Source organism: Dipteris shenzhenensis, chromosome 33 (assembly GCF_047967505.1).
Source record: "Dipteris shenzhenensis isolate YYH24624 ecotype China chromosome 33, Dip_SZ_1.0, whole genome shotgun sequence".
In the NCBI taxonomy this organism is placed as follows: Eukaryota; Viridiplantae; Streptophyta; class Polypodiopsida; order Gleicheniales; family Dipteridaceae; genus Dipteris; species Dipteris shenzhenensis.
The window spans coordinates 10,301,924-10,326,381 of record NC_141628.1 but is presented as its reverse complement, the minus strand read 5'-3'; the positions used below and the strand labels follow the sequence as shown (position 1 = coordinate 10,326,381).

The window sequence follows — 24,458 nt, the reverse complement described above, 5'->3', positions numbered from 1 at the left end:
TTTTATAACTTCTCTTGGCATTCAACTTGCAATTGCTTTTTTCTTCCATTGAATGTCCAGCATTAAATAGATTCTATGTCTCCCCCACATGTTGAACCCATTTCCTTTTACTTTGTTCTTCTTCTTTTGTGGTAATAGAAGCATTACTTTATGAGTTCTCTTTTGTTAAAGAATCTTGGACTTTCTTAAGTTCTCTAGCTCCTTCATCTCCATTAAATCCTTATTTTTCTTCTTTGTAGACATGTTTAAAATATGTCCTAAAGAACCAATCAAAATTTTTAAGAAAAGAAGAAGTGTATCGATGAGTATCTTTCAAACTTGATCAATGCCTTTCTTTTATACCAATTGATGCCAATCCCAAGATTGAATATCGCAACTACACATCAAGAAATCCAATTCAAGAAAGTTTGAAATGTTAAGTGTGCCATGGTGCCCGCAGTGACTCTCCACACTTAACATTCTCATCCTATGCACACTAACTAGATGCCTCTCTCTCTCTCTCTCTCTCTCTCTCTCTCCCTCTCCCTCTCTCTCTCAATGTCTTTCAAATTTGAAAATTTCAAATTTTGAAAATGTAAATTTAAAAATTTTAAAAATTTAAAAATTTGGCACTCTCTATCAGAATGGCACTAGTGCCAATCTCATTTGTGTAACATAGAGAATCACATCAGTGCCCATTGAAGGTTAGATTTTAGAGAATTCTCCATGTTTCTGTTGGTAAGCTAAAAGGAAAGCAAAGAGTGGACACAAACTCAGAATACTTGCATTACTTGCTTGTAGAATGAAGAAGAGTGAGGTCCTTAAGTAGGCACCTCATACATGCTCACTGACATCATTGATGACTTCAGAGCTCCACAATCATCTCCTCAATCTGCTCCTAGATTCTCTCAATCATCCTATGTGGCTCTCCACCACCTAACTGTGCTTGTGGGCACCTAACTGTGCCTCTAGTACTCACACATAGAAACCAAGGTGTGCCCGAGGCATACACCTTGAGATATCCCAACAGTTTCCAAGCTTTCAAGGGAGCCGAATTCTTCAGGCAACGCCTTCAGCTTTGTGCACCCTGTAATGTCCAAGGCCCATAGGTTTCTTAGCTGTCCGAAGGAAGAAGGAAGGTTGGTGATGGAGGTTAATTCCCTTGCCTTCAAGGATTCCAAACTTTTAAGGGGGCCAAAGTCTTTAGGCAGCTCCTTCAGCTCTATGCACCCCGTAATGTCCAAGTCCCGTAGCTTTTTCAGCTCCCCGAAGGAAGAAGGGAGCTTGGTGATGGAGGTTGAGTCCCATGCCCTTAAGGATTCTAAGCTTTCAAGGGAGCCAAAGTCTTCAGGCAACTCCTTCAACGCACTGCACTCGGAAATGTCCAAGCCCCGTAGCCTTTTCAACTGCCCGAAGGTAGAAGGTAGCTTGATGATGGAGGTTGATTTACATAAAAGCAACTCCTCCAAACTTTCGAGGGAGCCCAAGTCTTCAGGCAGCTCCTTCAGCTCAATGCACTCGAGAATGTGCAAGCCCCGTAACCTTTTCAGCTGCCCGAAGGAAGAAGGGAGCTTGGTGATGGAGGTTAATTTCAATGCCACGAACACTTCCAAACTTACGAGGGAGCCGAAGTCTTCAGGCAGCTCCTTCAGCTTAGTGCACTCCAGAATGCACAAGTGCCGTAGCGTTTTCAGGTGCCCGAAGGAAGAAGGGCGCATAGTGATGGAGGTTAATTTCCTGGACGTCAACGATTCCAAACTTTTCAGTTGCGAAAAGCAAGTTCTTCTCCCATACCACCAACGTACCTTCTGCTTCTCAGACAACCTTTGTTGTATAATGAGCACACCAAGAAACTCCAAGGACAAATCTTTAGGAAGGGTCACATTAGGAGAATCCGTGCTGACACTGGACAGCCACCTAATTTTCAGGCCTCTAAGTCCTTTACATGTACCATTCAAATGTGTTCCCTGAAGCTGAAGGAAATGCAAGGATCGCATTTTGGAAAGTTGAGTTGCGCGGAGGCGGGGCAGGGAGGTGGCAAGTCCACGGATTTGGTCAAGACCCTGCAACAACAGAACGTCGTTTTTGTAAAAAAGAATTTACAAAGCACTTTCATCACAACCAACCACAATTCTTTCATTTCATACTTAGGCTGCAGTGCATAACATGCTCACTGAGCAACAGAAAATCTCATTGCTCAACTCTGCCTGTCGACAGAGGAGACTTTCATAGGCAATTCTGATTTGATACGCACTTCCCTATACTATTGTGGACGTGAGTGAAAACACAAAAGTAAGTACCTGCTCATTGGCTAACATTTGTTTCAAGTCGTCGTTTTCCAGCACCCATCTCTTGCTGCTTCTATTCACATCTCTCCCCAAGTCCCTCAAAAGATCGTGCATAGTGAGGCACCCCTCTTCGTGCATAGTGAGGCACCACCGATTTCGTAGCCTTTTACCAAACCATCCCAAAATTGCTTTGCCATCCATTCGAAACGTCCACTGAAGTAGCAAGCCACGTCCTGAAACATTTGCTGTTCCTCCTCATCGAGACCTTCATAGCTAATCCTCAGCCTACCCGATATTTCTCTGTACTTGCTGCTCCTTAACTTGTCAACAGCTTCTTTCCATTGTGTCTTTTCTCCCATTCATGTTTGATAGCTCGTATGTCTCGCCCCGGAAGACATCAGAGAGGTCATTTCTGTGAGGGAACAAACCTTGGTCCCTGGATGTCAACAAGATTAGACTGCCAGGGAAGAGACTGGTTGGATCTATGATCTCCTGAACAGAGCTGAAGTCGCTGTTCATGCCATCCAATCCCTTCATGTCATCCAGTACTATCAGAACCTTCTGATTGCTTAATCCCTGTTTTAAACGTGCTTTCCCTCTGGCAAGATCGCCCCCCATCTCATTCTTGTCAAGCAGTAAATCTTTGCGAAGACGATCTTGAATTTCTAAAGCTTTCTCAGCTCCACAGTTTTCAATGAAGCTTGATCCCTGGAAACTCTTTCTATGCCTGTCGTAAATAGCTCGGGCAAGAGTGGTCTTACCTATCCCCCCCATACCCCAAAGCAGAACAACGTACACACTTGTCTGCTCGTGCACACGAAACCGTTGCATCACATCCTGGACCTTGGCGTCCAACCCAACCGCTGTAGGCAGTCTGTCCACGGGGAGCCTGTCATCTATCTCATTCACGATCTTTTCTACGAGAGCTTCAACCAACTCCCCTTGACGTCTGCACATTGAGCCGATTGAATGTATTAGTATTAGTCCTGCATTTCCTTTCCTCTTCTTTCAGCAAAACAAACAAGCAAAACGTTTACACGAAGACGGGATAAAATGCGTTCTATCATTAAGCAGCTCAGCATTTTCCGTTGAGAACAGTCATTACAACGATTTCCTGCGTGAGGCCACATCTTCTCAGCAATTCGCCAGCAATTAGAGTCGCGATAAAGCATTTGCGGATCTTTAAAAGTAATCGAAGCTTCTCCAAGCTATTACATCCTCTTCAGTCGAATAGTATTAGTAATGAGGCCCTTCAGACACTCATCCCACCAAACCAGAGAGCCCGGGAGGGGGGCTAAGCACAAGAAACCGATGCAAGAAGAAAGCCGAAAATGCAAAAGTAAACGTACCCGCCATAGTCGTTCAGCCGGAAGCCCCCGAGCCACGAGGCGTCGTGCAAAGCAAATTTCCACCGCTCGAGTGTCTCCTCTTCGATCTCGCGCCCCCCAAGATAGTCCTCCATGCGAAGCTCTTCAGGCGTCACATCGTAGAACACAGGGATGACTTTGCCCAGGTGATTCCGGTGGCTGTCCATCATCTCCACGAGTTCATCCAAACACCAGTCTGAGCTGCCGTAGATCGGAGTGAAGATCGGCACTCCAATGAATGCCTTCCGAGCAGCTTCCAGCATTGTTTTGCGAACGTCTTCTCCTGGAATAAGCACCTCCAAGTCCAAAAATGAACTGATTCCACGGACCCTAAGAGCATGGTGAAGATGATTTGCGAAGCTCAGCTTCATTTCCATTCCACGATGGCTGATGAAAACCTCATAAGAGGCCGTAGCAACAGCAGAAGCCGAAGTGGAAGCAGACATCGATCGTTGGACGGGCTTTCGGCAGTGGCAGATGCTGTTTTCTCTGTGCAAAACTAGGCAAAACCTGTACAAACATGCTGCCGTAGTAGCGAAGGAGAACTGTACATTTTCTATTGCGTGTGCTAGACCCGGAAGTAGCTTGACGCGCTTTGGAAGACTTTTCTTTGGAGTCTAGAGCTCGCGGTTGCTTTGGAAGACTATTCTTTGGAGTCTAGAGCTTTGGAAGACTAGCTCTGCGATCGTTGATTAGCTGCACAGGTCTCTGAGTGTGCCAACTTTCTTAAAGTAGTAGTTATATTTATTTATTTAATTAATTATTTTATATATTATATAATTATTTAATTTTATTTATTATTTGAGAAATTATTTATAAATTAATATTAAAATTTAATATATACTCTCTCTCTCTCTGCATTTTTGCAGACTATTCTTGACTCTCGGTTGCCTACAGTTTGCTTTGCGCAGGTCACTGAATATGCCAACTTCCTAAACCCTAAACCCTAAACCAGTTTGCAATCGAGAGAGAGAGAGAGAGAGAGAGAGAGTATAAACGAATATATGTGTGTGTGTCTTATCTCTCTCTCTCTCTCTCTCATCTATCTCTCTCATCCTAAACCAGTTTGCAACCGAGAGAGAGAGAGACAGAGAGAGAGAGAGAGATCTCCCTCTCCCTCTCCCTCCTCTCTCTCCTCCCTTTCCTGCCGCTATCTACATCTATATCTCTCAGTGTCTCTCTCTCGGTGCTCTTATATACTATAATATATACTATATTATAAACTGTATAATATAATATAATATTATATTGTATTCTCTCTCTCTCTCTCTCTACTTGGCGTCTAGTCTTGTAAAAACTGGTGACGTGGTGATATAACCCATTGGCCATGTCTGCGCGCACTCCATGCCACATAATGTGTGACGTCAGTGCCTCTCAGGCCTCGTCAGCCATGTGTTGTTGCCTCTCGTGCCACGTGTTGCCTTGATTTGCACTTTGCCTCTGCCCAGGATGTGCCCTCTTGCAACAACAGCAAATCTACACCTGTCTGGGTCCCCTCCAAGCCCTAGATCTGCTCCTAACGTTCTCCAAAATAGGCTAGCTGCTTTTTGATACCCAGCTTTTCTTTGTACTTATCATTATTAGCTTCTTTTGGAAGCTGATTTGTATGGTGTTTTTCAAGAATTAATAGAAATTTCTTTTCTCTAGGGGGAAAAGAAGCTTTTGATGCTCAATTCTCATTCATCTGATGAAGATTTTGTTTACCTCAAACTTTCTTTAGCTTGATTTATCCATAAGACGTACTCCTAGCTGTTGAATGAATGTTCCATGTCATGTGATTCCTAAAATATATATTTTCCATTGGTGATTCTTTTATAGCTAGATTGCTTTCATGCGATCCACCATTTGTTTCACCCACAACCCTTGGCAACAAGGGCTTTCGCCTTTGGTAAGTGTTGCTCTTTAGATCAAACCATAAATAATCTAAGTTTCACATCTTGTTAAAAGGCAATTTTCTAAAGATACATTGACCACCTGTCATCGCACAGCCTTTTGCCATAGCTTTGCCCATGCAAATCATAGGTTGGCTTGGAGAGGCCACCACGCTGGTTTATGGCATAATAATGAGACACAATCTATCATTCTGAGCATCGCCTCAGCACAATCTCTAGCCTAACAACCTGTCTCATCGCCCATAATTCAAGGTTGTCTTGGAGCGACCACCATGCTGGTTCTTGGAGTTATAGCTCTGTTACCTATTTTTACGTATTACAAGAGGAGGTCTATGATGACGAGGTCCTATCAAATAGAAGGAGATCTATGACAGCCACCGCGTTGGTTTTTGGAGTTATATATTTGTGTACCAAGGAAAATGTATTTCCTTGTGTAACCAAGCAAAATGCAATTGATTATATGGCCTTTGAGGGATTCCCTTTAGGGGAAAGGGCCATATTGACATGCTATATCTATCTAGTGGCATCCTGGATATTGTATAATGCATGTTGATATGGCCCTTGTCCATAGAAAGGATCCCTCAAGGGCCATATCATCAATTGCATTTTCTGAAAGTTTAATTGTAATTTTCTAGATGTATCTGCATGCAACCACAACGGTGGGTCGTTGGAGCTATTTTAGTGCTATTTTGGTCCTAAACCAAGGAAATTGTAGTTTTACTTTACTGGTATTTTAGTCCTTGTTGCAGCCCAGTAAATATAAATGAGGGCAAACGCATTCCGAGCCACCATGGTGACTGGAGGCCCCGTGGTGCCATGCAGATAATCAACTACAATTCATTGAGTGAAAATTGAGCAAAAGAGATTAAAATGTATATCTACATCTACATCCAATAGCAAGTTATATAAAAAGTAACAACTTATACTGAGCAAAAATTGAACGTAAGATCTTACATTTATAAAAACTCGGCAATTGCTGAGAGCCTTAAAGGCCAAAAGATTATAGCTAGCGATCATAACCATTTAAATATAAAAGTTAACAACAGCGCATACTAAGAGCCTCAAATTGAACATAAAGAGATTACATAAATGTAATTAAAATTCAACAATTGCTGAGAGCCTTAGAGACCAAAACCTTACATCCAATGAGCCAAAAGGTCGCTGAGTGCCTTAGAGGCCAAAAGATTACATCCAGCCATTGCTGAGGGCTTATGAGCCTTGTCTGAGCAAGAGGAAATTTGTACATGTCAATATTTCTGCCAGCCTAGCTCATTGTATTAAAATATTTTAGGGAGCCAAAGGAGAAGACGATGGAGAGGCCGAAGACCATGCACATTGCCAGGACTCAAATTACTCCCCCCCCAACAAGTTGAGAGTATTTTGCTATGAAAATACTGAGGCCTTCGTCGACATCTAAGGGGAACCCATACATCAGAGCCATAAAGAGGCCAGAGGTGAGCATGTCATCTAAGGTGGTGACACGCAGATATGGGGGGAATCAACTGTGGGAACAAAGGGTCTCCACTAGTGCCAACATTTCTACTTCGGATGAGTCCAATGCAATCACCTTATATGAGAAGGCAGATAATATTGGGATCATAATGCATCGAGGGGGGTGGTAGTAGGCATGGTGAAGATGAGTGGGTGAGCAGTAGATGAGCAGGGGAACAGATGAGTGACGAGATTTGGAGGAGGGAGCATGGAGAAAAGTAAAGCACGGGCAGAAAAAAGCTGGAGGAGGGCTGTGGAGCAAAGTAGCAGAGCAGGGGCAAATGAGAGTAACGTAGTAAAATGCCAAATGCCACGAATCTTATATATTATAAAGTTCAAGCCACCGTGGTGGCTGGACCCCAGGGTTCCATCCATATTAATTACAGGCTATCGCGGTGGAATCTTAGGCGCCACCCAGATGGGTTGGCAATCATGAAGCAGACACCTACCGGTGGTGGGTGAGCAAGCCATGGCGATGGCTGGTAATTAACTGCCAGCCCGGTGGAACCTTAGCCACGATAGATGTGGCAGATGAGAGCCACCACCACCAAGCAGTAGTTCCCATAAAAGTAAATCATGAAGCCTAATCACCTCTAATCACTCTACTGAGCATGAAAGCCCAGTGATTGGTAATTTTTACTGCACTCATAGTGATCATGCATGCTTAAGCTTGGTGGTGGGTGAGCAGACCACTGCGATGGCTGGTAACTACCAGCTTGGTGGAATTGTAGCCACAATAGACGTGGCGGATGAGCCACCATCACCGAGCAGTAGTTCCCACAAAAGTAAATCATGAAGCCTAACCACCTCCAATCACTCATTACTAGGCACTCTAGTACTCTACTAAGCATGAAAGCCTGGTGACTTAGTAATTTTTACTGCACTCATAGTGATCATGCATACTTAATCTTGGTGGTGGGTGAGCAGGCCACTGCAGTGGCTGGTAATTAAATGTCAGCCTGGTGGAATCATAGCCACGACAGACATGGCTAATGAGAGCCACCACCACCGGGTAGTAATTTCCACAAAAGTAAATCATGAAGCCTAATCACCTCTAATCACTCTTTACCTAGCACTCTAGTACTCTATTGAGCATGCAGTCCCGGTGTGACTGGTAATTTTTACTGCACTCATAGTGAATGATCATGCATGCTTAAGCCTGGTGGTGGGTAAGCAGGCCATTGTGGTGGTTGGTATTTAACTTCTAGCCCCGTGGAATCTTAGCCACGAAAGACGTGGCTGATGGGAGCCACCACCACCAGGTAGTAATTACCACAAAAGTAAATCATGAATTTTAATCACCCTACTCACTCATTACCATGCACTCTAGTACCTATTGAGCATGCAAGCCCGGTGACTGGTAATTTACTGCATTCGTAGTGATCATGCATGCAAGCGTGGTGGTGGTAGTTGGCAAGTGAGTAACTGTGGGCCACTGTGGTGGCTGGTAATTAACTGCCAGCCCGGTGGCCATAGACATGGCTGATGAGAGCCACCACCATCGGGCAATAATTACCACAAAAGTTAATTATGAAGTCTAATCGCCTCTAATCACTCATTACGATGCACTCTAGTACTCTCCTTAGCATGCAAGCCCGCTGACTGGTAATTTACTACACTCATAGTAATCATGCATGCAAGCCCAGTGGTGGTAACTGGAAGGTGAGTAATTGTGGGCCACTGTGGTGGCTGGTAATTAACTGCCAGCCCAATAGATCTTAGCCGCCACCACAGACATGGCTGGGAATCTTAGATTTCACCACCTCTAATCACTCATTACCATGCAAGGTAGTACTGCCTTCTTGAATTAATCAAAATTTGGGCCAACCACCATGGTGGCTCTCACCTTGACAGTGTAGTCGAGCTACAAAATAGAGCCGCTGCTATTCCATTCCCTTAACTATTTTGTCTTCTATCCCTCTTGACCATTTCTTTCTCCCTTGCACTTGTACTGCAAATAGCAAAGATAGAGCAACTTGAGAAAATTCTCAGGGAGGGTGCAGAAACCAAGGTAGAGGAGGCATATACAAGGGCCTTATAGGCATAAGAGAAAGCTGAGGCTGCTGTAAAAAAGGTCAACATGGAAAGGCATAGAAGAGAAGAAGTAGAGTTCTAAGCGCATCAAGGAGATCTGAGATAGGCTTGAAAAATTGAGAAGTGATGGGGACATCATGGACAAGGAGCTAGCAATGATGCAAAAGGAGCTTGAAGATTAGAGAGCCAAAAAGGAGGGTCTTTACAAACGACTTTGCAACATGCAGAATGCATTGATCATTGAAAAAGACCAGATGATGGAGGAGCTGAAAAGGGAGAATGCAAAAACCAGAAAGGTGATGCAGGAACTGCGAGAGAGCTTCAAGGCCATGAAGGATAGGGAAGAGAGAAACCGAGGTGGAGAAGACAATAAGGTAGCTCTCTAGACCATGAAGGATGCAAAGAGTAGCCATGGTGAGGGATGTTTTTTTGAAACACTATTCGAAGTTCAAAGAGTAAGCTACAAGACCCTGCAACAAGATTACGATAGGGTTGTGCATGAGCTTCTGTGGCTTTCAACAGTTTTGAAAAGTAGTCCGACGTCCTAGAGATTTCCAAACTAGAGTGGAAGTCTTAGAAACAGCCCATGTTGACATTTTTGAGCAATTTAAGCAGCTTCAACAGATGCTGAGGGATTTAGATGAAGCTGTTGCACAGAGTGAGCAAAGAGTGGAGGAGATGAAGGAGAACATCCGCAGCCTTAGGATGAGGGAGGAAGGAATCAAGAAGCAACTTCATCATGTACAGAGTAAGACTGTGGTATTGATGGCCGCAATAGTTAAATCGGATGCCTATCCTGCTATGCAGCAAGGTTCGAAATGCATGGTCTGCGATACCCCCATCATAGATGACTGCATGATCAAATGGCCTATATGCTACCACCTTTGCATGTTTTTTGCTTTGGGGTGTTTGTGCATGCAAGATCTCTATGTAGAGAATGCCATTTTTCATTGCCTAGGTCATGGATAGATCAAATTTTCCTACTTGCTACAGCTATCTATGACGAGAAAGTAGATGCTATAGCTCAATTTGCCATTTGGGCAAAAAATGCAAAAGACAAGGAGCTCAAATTAAAGAACGCTAAGACCAAAAGAACTCAAGTACAAAGAAATAGAAGAACCCTATATGTGGGTCTCAAACCAAACTCAACTAACTAAGGTGGCATACTAACTGAGTCACAAACTAGAGTAGATAAGGATAGCTGTCATCCAGCTATTATTCGTGGGCGGTGTACCAACCGCATCTCCAGCTAACAAGTCGGTGACATAAATGCACAACGGTCACCCTGGCATATCGCGAGTGGAGCTCGATATCTCAACACTCCCCCTCGAGCTCAATACCAATTCTTGCATACCAAGCAAGTCCCTGAACTTGCGCAGCTTCTCTGCGCCCAATGCCTTTGTGAATATGTCAGCTACCTGATCCTCTGTGCTGACATAAGCTAGATCAATAAGATGTAGTAAAACCTTCTCCCGCACATAGTGATAATGCACCTCAATGTGCTTTGTTCTAGCATGAAAGACTGGGTTATTTGCCAAGTGTATACTGCTCATGTTGTCACAATAAATGATAATTGGCCCATCTGTAGACTGATGCATATCATAAAGTAGCTTATGCAACCAAGCTACCTCACATGCAACCATTGCTGCACCCCTGTACTCAGCCTCTATGCTCGACAAGGCAACTGTAGGTTGTTTCTTGTTGCTCCAAGTGACTGCAGCACTCCCAAAAGAGAACACATATCCACTGGTAGATCGTCTATCAGAAATACTACTAGCCCAATCAGCATCAGTGTATCCATGCAACTGTATCTGAACCCCAGCCTCATAAAATAGTCCATACTGCAATGTGGACTTCACATACCTGAGTATGCGTCTAGCTGCATCCAAATGCGGTTTCCTTGGAGCCTACATAAACTGACTTACCAATCCAACAGCATAGCTTAGATCTGGCCTGGTAATAGTCATATAAATTAAACTTCCTACCATGCGTCTGTACATGGTAGGGTCTTCCAAAAGCTCACTTGCATCTGTGCTCAGCTTCACATTCTGCTCCAAAGGAACTGAAATAGGCTTACAGCCTATCATCCCATATTTGGACAGCATGTCCAATCCATACTGCCTCTGCAAGAGCTGTATCCCACTTGGTGATCTAATCACCTCAATGCCCAAGAAATAACGTAGCTCTCCCAAATCCTTCATCTCAAACTTCTGCCTCAATAGCATTTTCACATGAAGAATATCTTCATCACTATCACCTGTGATGATCAAATCATCAACATAAATGACAAGCAGCATAATACCTTTCTCTGTTTTTCTCACATAGAGTGAGAAATCTGCCTTGGGAATCTGAAAGCCAATAGTGAGAAGATACTGTCCTATCTTGTCAGACCATGCTCTAGGTGCTTGCTTCAAGCCATACAAGGCTTTCTTCAACTTGCAAACAAACTCAGGATGAAGAGCATGAACATAACCTGGTGGCTGCTCCATAAAGACCTATTCTTGCAAATCACCATGCAAGAAGGCATTCTTTACATCCATCTGATGTAAAGACCATCCCTTTGATGCAGCCATAGCAATGGCTGCTCTTACGGTTGCCATCCTTGCAACCGGACTGAAAGTTTCTTCATAATCAATGCCATATGTCTGTGCATACCCCTTGACAACTAATCTTGCCTTGTATCTATTCATAGAACCATCTGCATTGTGCTTGATCTTATAAACCCACTTACAGCCAATTGCATTCTTGTCTTTAGGCAAAGGCCCCATGTAGCATTTGCTTCCAAGGCATCCATTTCTTCATCCATGGCTTTCTCCCATTTTTCATTTCCCATGGCTTGCTCAAAAGAAGTGGGTTTTGGTTCTTGTATCACTTTGACCATATAGGCATAGTGAATGGCTGTAAATCCATCATATTTCAGCCTATCCACAGGATACCTAACCCTGGTAGACCTGCGCAAAATAGGCTCACTTCCAGGTGCTCTCAAAACATCCCTGGTCTTCCTTACTCTAGGTGTAACAACAGAAGGAATACCCAACTCATCATCAATGCTCTGTTCTGAGCCACTGGATTCACCATCCACATAAGAGTGACCTGCATTCACATCAAACATGGGCTGATCTACCTTCTCTTTTCCTTTTCATGATACCTGCGTACCACTATCTGCATTGCTTTGAGAGATTCTCCTGATCTCAATCTGCCTGTCCATGGCGAAGTATGTGAACAGTGTGCTAGAGGACACTATAGGTCCACTGATATTTTGTGATTGCTGCTGTGAATTCTGTGCAGCATTACCATTTTGTGCATCTGCATCAATCATCACATTTACTGGTTTATACCAGCTGCTCATCTCATAAAAAACATCTCTACTCACTGTAAACTTACGAGTAGAAGGGTTATGGCATCTATACCCTTTCTGCTGTAGAGAATAACCAATAAAGACGCACTTCTCAGCTTTTGGATCCAACTTGGACCTCAACTCATCTGGCACATGGACATAGGCAATGCAACAAAAAATTTTCAAATGAGAAATGTCTGTTTTTCTACTAGTATACATCTCCTTTGGCGTCATGCCATGTATTGCTGCAGTGGGAGTCCTGTTCATTATATAAACTGCTATAGCAACTGCTTCAGCCCAATAATAATCTGGTAGATCTTTTTCATTTAGCATGGCCCGAGATACCTCTCCAATATGCCTGTTTTTCCTTTCTGCAAGTTTATTTTGCTGTGGGGTATGACTGCATGAATATTGCTGCTTTATGCCATGCTCCTGCAAGAACCTTGCAAACTCATTTGAGAGGTACTCTCCCCCTCCATCTGACCTTAGGCATTTTATTTGCAGGCTTGTTTCTTTTTCAACCATAGCTTTAAAAGCTTTGAAGTGCCCAAACACTTCACTTTTCTTTTTCATAAAATACACCCAAAGTTTTCTGCTGAAGTCATCAATAAATGTGACAAAATAGTGACAGCCTCCAATAGATGCAGCTTTAGTAGTCCACACATCAGAGTGGATTAATTCCAATGGATTTTTACTCTCTTGAACATGCCTAGGAAATGGTTTCCTTGCCTGTTTTTCAAATTGACAGGCTTCACAAATCTTATGCATTTCTGCAACCTTGAATTTAGGCAATCCTGCAACAATATTTTGGGCTTGCATTGATTTAAGTCGTTGTATATTAACATGACCAATGCGTTTATGCCAGATATCAATATCTGCAACTACACCAGTCCCATGTGCAAACATTGCTGCACTCAATTCAGGAATGTCTGCATCCAACGTAAACATCCTGCCCTTCTTCTTTCCTTTTGCTATCAAGCGACCGTTATTTTTCATATCCTCAACAAAGCATCCATGAGGATTAAATCTGACCTGCAAGCCCTACTCAACCATTTGACCAACAGAAACCAGGTTCTTGGTGATGTTCGGGACATGAAATACATCGGACAGGTATTTCTTTTTCCCATTCTGCATAGACAAAGGAATTTTACCAATCTGTACAATAGGATGTGTAGTATCATCACCAGTCTCCACAAATCCTGGTTTTTCCATTTTCCTTGCATCCTGCATCCATTCTGCATGACCTGTCATGTGGTTTGAAGCACCTGAGTCAACATACCACACATCATTTCGTTCTTCTGCACTTGTCATAGAATTGGTCATATGCTGCACCATAAATAGATGCTCATTTTTGTCATCACCCTGTCTACTGGAAGATGCATAATTGCCTTGCTGCAATTTTCCATTCATAATGTCATTCTGCTTTTTGTAGCAGTCCTTAGCCATATGACCCATTTTACCACAGTAGTAGCATTCAACATTGCTGTTTGCATTTTGGCCTCTCAGCCATCCACTACGGCCTCTTTGTCTCCCCCTGCCTCTAGAGTTACCACGTCCTCCTGCATAGGACTGGTTTTCTTGAGTTTGCTACATATTCTGATTTCTACCACGGCCTGCAGATCGTCCTCCTCTACCTCTGCCTCTACCTCTTCCAGCATTTGAGTAGAAGATAGTTTCTTTTGAAGTTCCTCTTGAAGAAGATGCACCCCCATTTCTCTGCTCTTCAGAAATTAGAAGAGCAAACAACTCTTCAAAATCAGGAAATTTTTCACGGACGGCAATGGATGTCCGGAACTGTGCATAATCCTTTTCTAGACCATTCAAGGTCACAGAAACTAGATCATCATCTTCCACTGGCGACCCAATGGAAGCAAGTGCATCTGCAATTTTCTTCACCTTCATGTGGTAGTCATTTATGCTCAAATTTTCTCTCTGCACATTGCAACTCCTGTTCGAGCTGCATTTTCCTGGCTTGCGTATTTGTGCTATACATTTTTGCCAAAGTATCCCATGCCTCCTTTGGCGTACTTGCATCCTGAACATGCACAATCATAGAGTCTGAAATACTGATAGACAGCCAGTACATAACTTTTCTAGCTCTCTCATGCCATCCTTTAAATGCCTGCATTTCCTGTTGATTGGGAACATTAGGAAGAACATGTTCTTCTTCATTTCCTGTAATAAACTCCCAATAGCCTTTTCCCATAAGGAAATTCGTCGTTCTAAACTTCCATGCCTAGAAGTTATTCTTGTTAAGCTTTTCAGCGACAATCTATGAAAGAGAATCAGATGCCATTACAGAACACTGCAAAATATTCTGTCAGTGCAAAAAACACAGCTTTTCCCTCACATGGGCAAATCTGCATAACTAACGAAAGTGGTATTCGACCACACGGTCACTTCCTAGTGACGATTTTGCATCAACAGGCAACAAGCATGATTCTGCAACTCCCAATATCTCTGCACACAGGCATACGATGCAATTTCTGCGGCAACTTTTCACCGACTAGCCGAGCAATGGTCGCACAGCAAAAACAGGGCCTTTTTTTGAGTGCCTGCAAAGAACTTCCACCTTCAAAACGGGCCCCGAAATGGCCTCGAATCAGAAAAATAAAGTCACTCGGGGCTTCGCCATTTCTCGCAGCATATACTGCGCTCTCGCCACACCGCGAAGGGCGTCTCAATCTGAGACAGTGCACTCTTGCACTTCTAGCTGTGCTACCTGCAAAGATTTGCTCCCAAAATCGAAATAGGAAAGCAACACAGGTCCTCTTACCAGGACACCACGAACTTGGTTTGCTTTCTTGAGCTCCTTACCATGAACAAGGCTCTGATACCATGTGAAGATAGTGGGAGAGAGGGAAGGAGTCTCACTTGTAGCTTTCTCACATACACAATGGGGGAATACACACAAAGGTGGAGGCTAAAAACAGTTTTCCTCTTCTTAGTTGTGAAAGCCAAAAGAACTCAAGTACAAAGAAATAGAAGAACCCTATATGTGGGTCTCAAACCAAACTCAACTAACTAAGGTGGCATACTAACTGAGCCACAAACTAGAGTAGATAAGGATAGCTGTCATCCACCTATTATTCGTGGGTGGTGTACCAACTGCATCTCCAGCTAACAAGTCGGTGACATAAATGCACAACGGTCACCCTGGCATATCGCGAGTGGAGCTCGATATCTCAACACAAAAGACTTTGGAATGATTTAAATGTTCTATCTGAAAATGATGTTGGATGACTTGCTCGTAGAAATAGACCTGGAGAAGGAGGAAAATAGCTACAAGGAGGACATGCTTCGGTGGTGGGTGTATTACTTGGAGTCGGCAAAGATGGTGAATATTAATTTCGCTAGCTATTATTTTTCCTACACCTTTAAGGTACTTGTTAAGCTCATGATGTAGGTTTCTTTTGGCAGGAGATGATGGAGGTGCGAAGTTGTATAAAACGCAAATACTAGGATGAAGAGGATCCCAAGTGAAAGGATGAGTTACTATGGGTGTACAAGTCGGCAGAGACAAGCAAGCAGTGTGTGATCCGAGTGTGTGAAGAGGTCTACGATAGTTCATTAGAATGGCCTAAAGAGCTGGGAGATGCTTGTAGAGAGGTTGATAAGATAGTTGGGAGTTTGGATTTTCCTTGAGCCGCAAAATCTCATTGTATTTAAAAAAAAACTAAAAATTTTGTAGGCATTTCTTGGACTTGTGGACTTTCTCAGCCTGCCATCATCCATTATTTGTGGTGCTCATAATACTTGATTTTGTGTCAACATTCTTCCATGTTAGACATAATCAATCTAAAGGGGACTGTTTTAGTATAGCACTATGCAATAAATTTTAGGATAGCATGGAAGTAGTGCAGTGATAGCACAATAGTAGTGTAGGATAAGTGATTGCCATCACAGTAATTGGTTGTACTAGGATACTAACAACCACCAGTGCGATGGTTTGCTTCTATTATTATATGAATGGATTTATGGATGTGTGGATTCATCAAGGGATTTAATAAAACCAACACGGTGGTTGTTGGGATATGCAAAAAACAAGCATGGGATTTACAAAAACAATTTAATAAAATGAGCACGGTGGTTGTTTGGGATATAGTAAAAGGCATGGGATTTATCTTTTGGAATTTACAAAAACAAGTGTGGTGGTTAGTTTGGGATTTATCAAAAGAAGCATAGTCTCAAACACATTTTTCATTTTCTAGGATAAGTGGAATATTGTTTCCTTGCAATGAGACTACATTTTCTTAGTACTATCTCAATCGTCCTCGTCCACCGCTCCAAGACACCCCAAGATGTGCTCATGCGTGTCTAAATACAATTTGAGGACACTCTTGCCCTTTTTTCGTTGAGGCATAGGTTGCATCTAGAACTTAATAGCTCTTACTAGATGAGAGTACACAAATGTTTGTGGACTCTTATGTAGCAGTTCATAATTGTGACCTCTCTTGGATATTTTTTGGTACCAAAAAGCTCCGGCTACTACATCCCAATTCTCAGAGGTTGTTCCCCAATTATTCTTAAATGCTTCCTCAACCTTGTGCTTAGATTTTGTGCACTACAATAGAAAGTATGGGCCATCTTCCTTGTTCTCCCCAGAGGCAACGACAACTGCAAAGTTATGCCCCTCTTCTAGATAGTCAGTGAGGTCATCAAAACTCTTTTCAAACTATGGCAAGTCATTTGTCTCTCCATTGTTTGTCACTCCATCTGAACATAGAAGGAAAACTTGAACTCACTCCTTGTCTTCATAGTTGCAATGTTCTCACGATCATCATGATCCCCTATGATGCACGCACTATAGAAACAAGAAAGTTTTCTTGTTTTAATAAATTGGTTGTTTGTAAAGTCCCATATGCTGTGCAGACCATGAACTCCTTTAAATTTCTCACAATCATGTCGGCTTCTCCTTTGCACTTCATCCACTTTCACTTCATGGAACACTTTACATACTACACTATTCTTAAGGCTTTGTTTACTGTATGTTGAATACGCACCTGTGGAGAGGTTGGTTGTAAGCTATGTTACAGTATCATGGACATCATTGCATTTTTCTTGAGGGCATGTTAATTGGTTTTTAAATAGAGATTTCTGAATAACAGCACCACATCCATCATGTTCACCCTTGCCATGGCTAGACCCGAAGGAATTCCACATCATGTCTAGACCAGTCAAGGATTTGAAACTTGAGACAAAATAGAATCCATGGGCTGATTTAAATTGAGAGGCATCACCATCTAACCACACCCAATGTTGTCTTATATTTTCATGGGGATTTTTCTTTTTCAGCCATTCCCAATGCAGTAGAAAAGCATGCTACACAAATAAGGTGTCATGTTCCCTATCTTTTGAAATGAAGAAATGGTATGTGCATTGCATGACCTGAACTCTTGTGAGTCAGCAAAAGCAGATTGGCATCAGGCGTAGAAGAATCAAGAAAATGATTGTACATGATATGCATAAGAATTGTTATCTGCTTGTTGTAACAGTGAGAACTTTGTATCTCATCTTGTTCTTGAAATGAATAATTTTCAGCAAAATATATGATAGAGACAGTAGTGTCATGGGGAAAATTGGCAAGGCACGTCCTGAACTACTTATCCTAAGCTACTATGAAATTGTGAAGCACATATTTTGGGATGGATTGAACCACGTGACCTATAAGCTCCCTTGGTTGAGTGCTCTTATATGATAGTAGCCATCTCTTTTTATCAGATCCTTCAGCATTGACATTTTCAAATCTCCTCCATTTTAGAGCAACATGCATTTCATTTGAAAAGACATGAAATGTCTTCTTCTTTAGCTTCAAACTGCAATGCTTGCATGTGCCACCAATGCATTCAATGTAGTGCCACTCATGGTCTCCCTTTGGACAAACCACTGGCTCCCATAGAGACCTTAGGCTACAAAACCTACTCTCCCTTGCAACACATGATGAGGATCTAGGTGGTCTATAGACTGTGCATTCATCGAGGAGGCATGGGCATCCATGCCCATGGAGCAATGCTCTAAGATGACTAGATCTCAAGTCATTCATAGCTTGCCGAGCCAGGTTAAAGTCTATGTGTGTTTTGCAACAACAAACATTCCTATCTTTGAAGTTCTTGATGTACTAGGGCTTACAATGCTCAAAGCTCCTCTGCCCAATTGAAATGCTTAGATTCTAATCCATAAATGTGAGATACAACTCCGTCTGCTAACCCAACATGTGGGAACAACAGAACAGTAAGCCCCATTTTTGCACTACTAAAATAAGACAACACAGTCTAATTAAAGTATATAATGAAGCAAAAAAATTTTCAACCACAGCGTTGGTCTAGGACAGTCACAATTTCAACTAGTGGGTTGGTTTAGGATAGTCACAATTTCAATCACTGGGCTGGTTTAGGACATGTTTAGGACTGTCAACCACCCGGCTGATTTAGAACACATTTAGGACAGTCACGATTTCAACCACCCAGATGGTTTAGGACACTGTCACAATTTCAACCATTGGGTTGGTTTAGCTTGATGGTCTCAACTTCACATATTAGATAATAGCAAGTATATTGCTTTTCATTTTTGAATTTCACAATTAGAAAATAACAATATATTGCTTTTTATTTTTGAATTTCACGATTTCAATCACAATCTATGTCAGTAACTGCTTGTTGTTTGTCTTGAACCAACACTGGTTTAGGACAATCACATTAAGTTTAAGCCATCCCGGTGTAGAAATAGTGATGTATGACTGGAATAGCAAGAAATTAAGCTTAATGAATCTAAGTACTAAGAAACACAATAATTTCAACCATCGAGCTGGTCAATACCTAATGTCTATTCAACCACACTAGTTAAGGACAATCACATAACTAGTGATTGAGCTGAAGCAGCCATGATTGCATGATGTTCCAACCACTGGGCTAGTTTAGTAAAATAACAATATATTGCTATTCTATTGCAAAATGTATTGCTGTTAATTTTTGCTCAACCACGCCACCGGGTTGGATAACAGCTAATGTCTATTCAACCACGATGGTTTAGGACAACCACATAACTAGCGATTAAGCTGAACTAGCCTATAGTTGCATGATGTTCCAACCAGTGGGCTGGTTTATGACAATCACATTTAGTCCAAGCCTGGTTTAAGAAATGAAACAAGTAAACTATCCCAAAGCTCAATCAAAAACAACCATCGGCGTTGGTTTAGGCACCACTGACCTGCATTGTATCTAGAATGTGTGTGATGTGCTCCTCAAACACCTTGCATCTTGTCTGCTTTTTACATATGTCCTTTTTATTTGGAGAAACTCTCGTATTTTTATGCCAAAAAATCGTCACTATAGCAATGACTTCCACACTTAGGCTGCATCTCCTTTTCTTGTGTTCTGTTGAAGCCCACAAACTTTTCAAATCGTGAGCAATGATCGTGCATTGCTTCTACTCTACATTCAACCATTGGAGCCATGTTGGTCCTTTTGATTGACAACATCTTTGACATTGTGTGCCCAGGCCATTTCTCCTTTGTTTCAAGGGACACCAACATAGCTAATGTGACCCTCTTTGTGGCTACTTGCTCTAGCTTGTGCACCCCTTTCACTTTCTGTAGGCCATTTCTCAGGTTAGAGAGCATCGCCTCTTGTGCGTGCATCTCTTGAGGTGTTGGTAGGGTTGTTACTCTATGAACTTTAGGATGCAAGCTAAGCTTGTGAAAGACTCGAGAGTGGTAATCACTTGAATGGCTTGATGTTGCATGCTCCCACTAGTCGTGACACCACAACCCGTGTTCCTCGCTCTAATGGCAATGATCGAATGCGTGCATCTGCAAACCGCTTCCTGATATTGCACTGCAAGGAGTCTTCTTTCTTCTCATTGTTTGTCCCTTTGCAGATGTTGCAAAATTGTCTTCTATTTCCATTTCGATACCGTGCCAATGCTTTCCTCGACCCGCAATCTGTTCCTTGTGCCTAAACCTGGCTTTTCAGCTTTCCTATCTTGAAGCCTCTGTCTACTTCTCTTACAAGCCATGGTGAGCTGCAAGTTGCCTTTGATGCCATGGCCATGCTCAATCTAGAATAGACCCCGAGAAGTTAGCTAGCAAGGCAAGCAAAGAACAAAAGACAACTTACCCGAAAGAAGACAATGGCAAACCAAAGTCATGTCAAGGTGCGTGCAGGTTGCAGGGCGGGGGCAGGTTACAAGTACTTAATCTTCCAAGATTTGATAAGCGGGAGGTGTGAAAATTCAAAAATTCGCAAGAGTAGCAAAATTTTCAGCCGCTAGTTTCCCCCCCTTCGGTGATACATGTCAATAGAATTGGATATCCCAAACAAGTGCAATGTGGCCTGAAATGCTTCAAAATACAAATAGGCCAAAGGGAACGCTATTGGGTTTGATGCTGTGTATTATGAAATGCAATGACCTTTGGCATGCTTATGAGCCATATAGCAAGCAAGTGCATGGAAAAAGAAACAACTCAAAATTGTAAATAATGTTGGATTTATTAAAAGATCTTTGCACATGCACAAATTGTACTTTTTCAACTTCTTCCATTCTAGGGTGAATCTAGATACCAATACTAACAACTATCAATGTTTTAAGACCACGATGTAGTAGTCCCACTAGTTTGGATTCCAAATTTTCAATTCGTTTTGGTTTTCAACAAATAAAAAAAAAGTTATGGAGCGCGCCCTCAAATGGGTATGCATCACTTTAGCACGACATTGGAGGCCCATTAACCCATGCGGAATGTTCTCATTTAGGTGTGTCCTTGGGTTGAGGAGAATCTCACATAATTTAGTTTTTAATGATTACTTTGTTGCATGTATGTATAGAACAAAATTTTGATGTTTTTGAATAAATAGTTGTATCCTATAGTCTTCAAGATGCATGCTTTGTATGCAACATAGCACTTCTAATGCTTTAACAGTCTTATTCCAAATCCTTATTCCATAATTTTTTTCTCTCATGTTTAATTGTGGAATGTGTATTACAACTTGAAGACAAAGTTTGCCAAATTCCGTTGAGCAATGCATAAGTTATGGGTCATGCAAGATACCTATATACAAAAAATTCCCTAAACCTCACCAAACATGGCTACACTCAAGCAAACAATGACCCATAAATAATTTGTCCTATGAAAAGATAAGAGATTCTTATTCTTTCTTGTATAATTAATAAATTCTAGCACACAATATTCCTTCACAAATAACCATTATAACATCGAATTGTAATCAATACTATATGACCTGGGAATTGAGATGTCTATATATCAAGTGAAATAATGTGGACATGCACATAGTTAAAGCAAGTCCAATATAATATAAAAGAATTTTTTTGGATGTAATTTGTATATCAAATGCTCATATTGAAAATTATTAGAATAGAATGAGAAATTTTTAGCTCGATGACACTTATGCTCTACCCACAATTTTGTTTAATATTGAGATGCCATTCAACATGCCAATCATGGACTTGTCCAAGTACTAGAGAAAGAAGACATTCACAAGACTAAAAAATGCTAAACAATCATTAGATGGTGTCATCAAATACCGACGGGCACTTGGGATGCAATCAAGAGGGTATTGGGACTATATAGAAAATATCCATTTCACAAAATTATTGATTTTTCAAGAGACTAGATCTAGATTAGAGTCATGAACTATTCAATGGATAATTAAGAATGATCACAAGATACTCTTGTGGATAATTGAGTCTTGAGGGTAAGGTCCAAGTGACATTAGTTTCTCCTTAGTAGGAACTTTATGAGGATATGAGAAGGGGCACATAATATCACCTCCAGAGGCCCAAATCTCACCTAGGATCAAAGGACATCACTCTACATGGCCGGGTTTGGGACTCACATTCTAACTCAAAGATCTTGGATAGATTCTATCCATTCAAAGGGTTTCATAGGGCTAGTACACATGAGGTCTATAGATCTAAATGGGAATATAGGATGAGCAAGGACATATCCTCAACACAAATGTATTTTGGGAATAGCCTTGGCTTGGAAGTAAAGCAAGCTACTTCAAAATAGCTTATCTTATGAGATAAGAAAAGGCCATAGGTAGTAAAGCCTATTCTAAGCATTGTTAAAATGAGAGGACACAATGTAGATAGTAGTCTTGGGACATCATGGGTAGATGTCACTACTAGCCATGTATTTTAGGAATAGGGAAGGCAAGCAAGCCACATCAAAACATAATGTCATGTGTTAAGAAAAGGCCATAGATAATAAAGCCTATAATAATTTTAGTCAAAAAGGACATAATGTGGATAGTAGCTTTGGGATATTCTAGGGATATGTGATAGATAGCCGTGGCTTAGGCTTATATGAATCTTACCAAAGGATAATATGGGAGCCATTAGGGTATCCATTGGAAGTTTTATGACTCAAATATGACAATCTCCAAGGAGCTAGAACCTATCAAGGCTCAATAGGAAGTAGCTTCACTACAATGCTAGTGGTATATCTAACCCTCAAATGTGCCCAGATTTTGCTGTAGATGTGATCTCATGCTTGAGAGTGGTCCCAATACTTGGGAACTATTTCTAGGAGGAGAATGCCTAGCACAATCCTTTGGAACATCATTGTATCACTATAACTCTTGTGTTGTCTTAATCTTGTCTATGCTAATAATAAATTAACCTATGCACAAAAATAGGTTAATATGAGTTTGAGCATTCAAAAGGAAAAAGAAAAGTAAAGTGGTAGATAGTCATAAATCAAAGCATACGAAATAGTGACAAATCAATAAAAAGGCAAAAGAAAAGTGATGTGGGAGACAATGATAACTTAAAAGAAAAAAACAAAAGACAAAACACACGGCAAATTTTGATTAAGGAGAGGCCAACCCCTAGCAGACCTTGATGCAAAAAATGGCCATTTCATATGGGGAACTAGCCTATCTAACACCTAAATTGGGTAAATATTAACTCACCAAGATGGTTTTATCCACATCTACCATGCAATGCCTTATCAAGGAGTCCTACTTATTTAGTATCCAACCTAAGTCCATCAACCCAGTCTTAACAACCCTAGAATAACTACAGCTTGAAACCCAACACTCACACTTTGTTAGAAAACTACTTGATCCTTGAGCAACCACATCACTAATCATAGTAGCACAAAAATACAGCCAACAGGCCATAAGGATCTACAAACCTCAACACTACTACAACTTTCCAATTAGAGCCAGTATAATAATGGGCTATAAGACCCACCTTTCAAAGTGCAACTTCTAGTTTACTCTACACCCCTCTAATCTCATGAGGTAATTCTAGACTAGATGTCTAATTAGCTGAATAGACTTCCCACACAGAGGGCATTTGGGGTTGACCTAGAATTGGCCAATGCTTGAGCCGATTGATTATCACAGTATATTGTTGTTAGCTTTGACTTATCAAAGTAATCTGTTTCTGACAATAGTCTTCTGAGCCATATAGCCTCACATGCACCTGTAGTGAGTGCGCTATATTCTACTTCAGTCGAAGACAAAGAAATAGTTGGCTGTTTGTTTGACAACCATGATATAGCACCTTGATCAAGGAAAAATGCATATCCCTATGTCGATCTCCTGGTCTCATGATCTCCAGCATAGTCACTATCACAGTATCCATGCAGCCATGGATGACTTCCTCTGTATTCTATCCCAAACTGTCTTGTACCTCTGATGTATCTCAAGACTCTTTTGACTACATTCCAGTGAGACTGTTTTGGATTTGCCATAAAATGTGCTAGTGAGCTTACTGCATAACAAATATCTGGCCATGTGATTGTCAGATATATAAGAGATCCGATGAGTTGCTTGTAGTATCTATCATTGATTTTAGGCTTTTCTAAATCTTTAGTAAGTTTCAAACTCTGTTCCATGGGAGTGGCTGCAATCTTGCAATCTGCCATATGAAACTTCTTTAGGAGACTGTCAACATACTTGAGCTGACTCATGAATGTGCTATCTGAATCTCTCCAAAACTCAATTCCAAGACAATAGTGCATAAGTCCAAGATCTTTCATGTTGAACTCTGCAGATAAGTCTTGTTTCAATTTTTTGATGAAGCTATCCTTGCTTCCTATCACAAT

The 24,458-nt window shown here is 41.5% G+C and overlaps 1 protein-coding gene across 1 annotated transcript; it reads right to left on the bottom strand.

Moving 5' to 3' along the window:
- Positions 1–947: 947 nt before the first annotated feature.
- LOC147879666 (disease resistance protein RPV1-like) lies at positions 948–4,150 on the bottom strand. Its single transcript, XM_087371427.1, has 5 exons — positions 3,617–4,150; positions 2,646–3,216; positions 2,431–2,614; positions 2,280–2,395; positions 948–2,042 (listed from the first exon to the last, which is right to left on the bottom strand). Exons 1-5 carry the CDS (start codon positions 4,078–4,080, stop codon positions 948–950), a joined length of 2,430 nt encoding a protein of 809 aa, XP_087227553.1. The 5' UTR covers positions 4,081–4,150.
- Between the last annotated feature and the right edge of the window lie 20,308 nt (positions 4,151–24,458).

What these genes read in the sequence shown, in the direction of transcription:
- LOC147879666 (XM_087371427.1), bottom strand. Translation starts at nt 4,080, where the DNA reads ATGTCTGCTTCCACTTCGGCTTCTGCTGTTGCTACGGCCTCTTATGAG. An exon ending in CGGCTGAACGACTATGGCGG is followed by an intron (nt 3,217 to 3,616) that starts GTACGTTTACTT and finishes CTCAATGTGCAG; the next exon opens with ACGTCAAGGGGAGTTGGTTG. An exon ending in AAATGTTAGCCAATGAGCAG is followed by an intron (nt 2,043 to 2,279) that starts GTACTTACTTTT and finishes CTGTTGTTGCAG; the next exon opens with GGTCTTGACCAAATCCGTGG.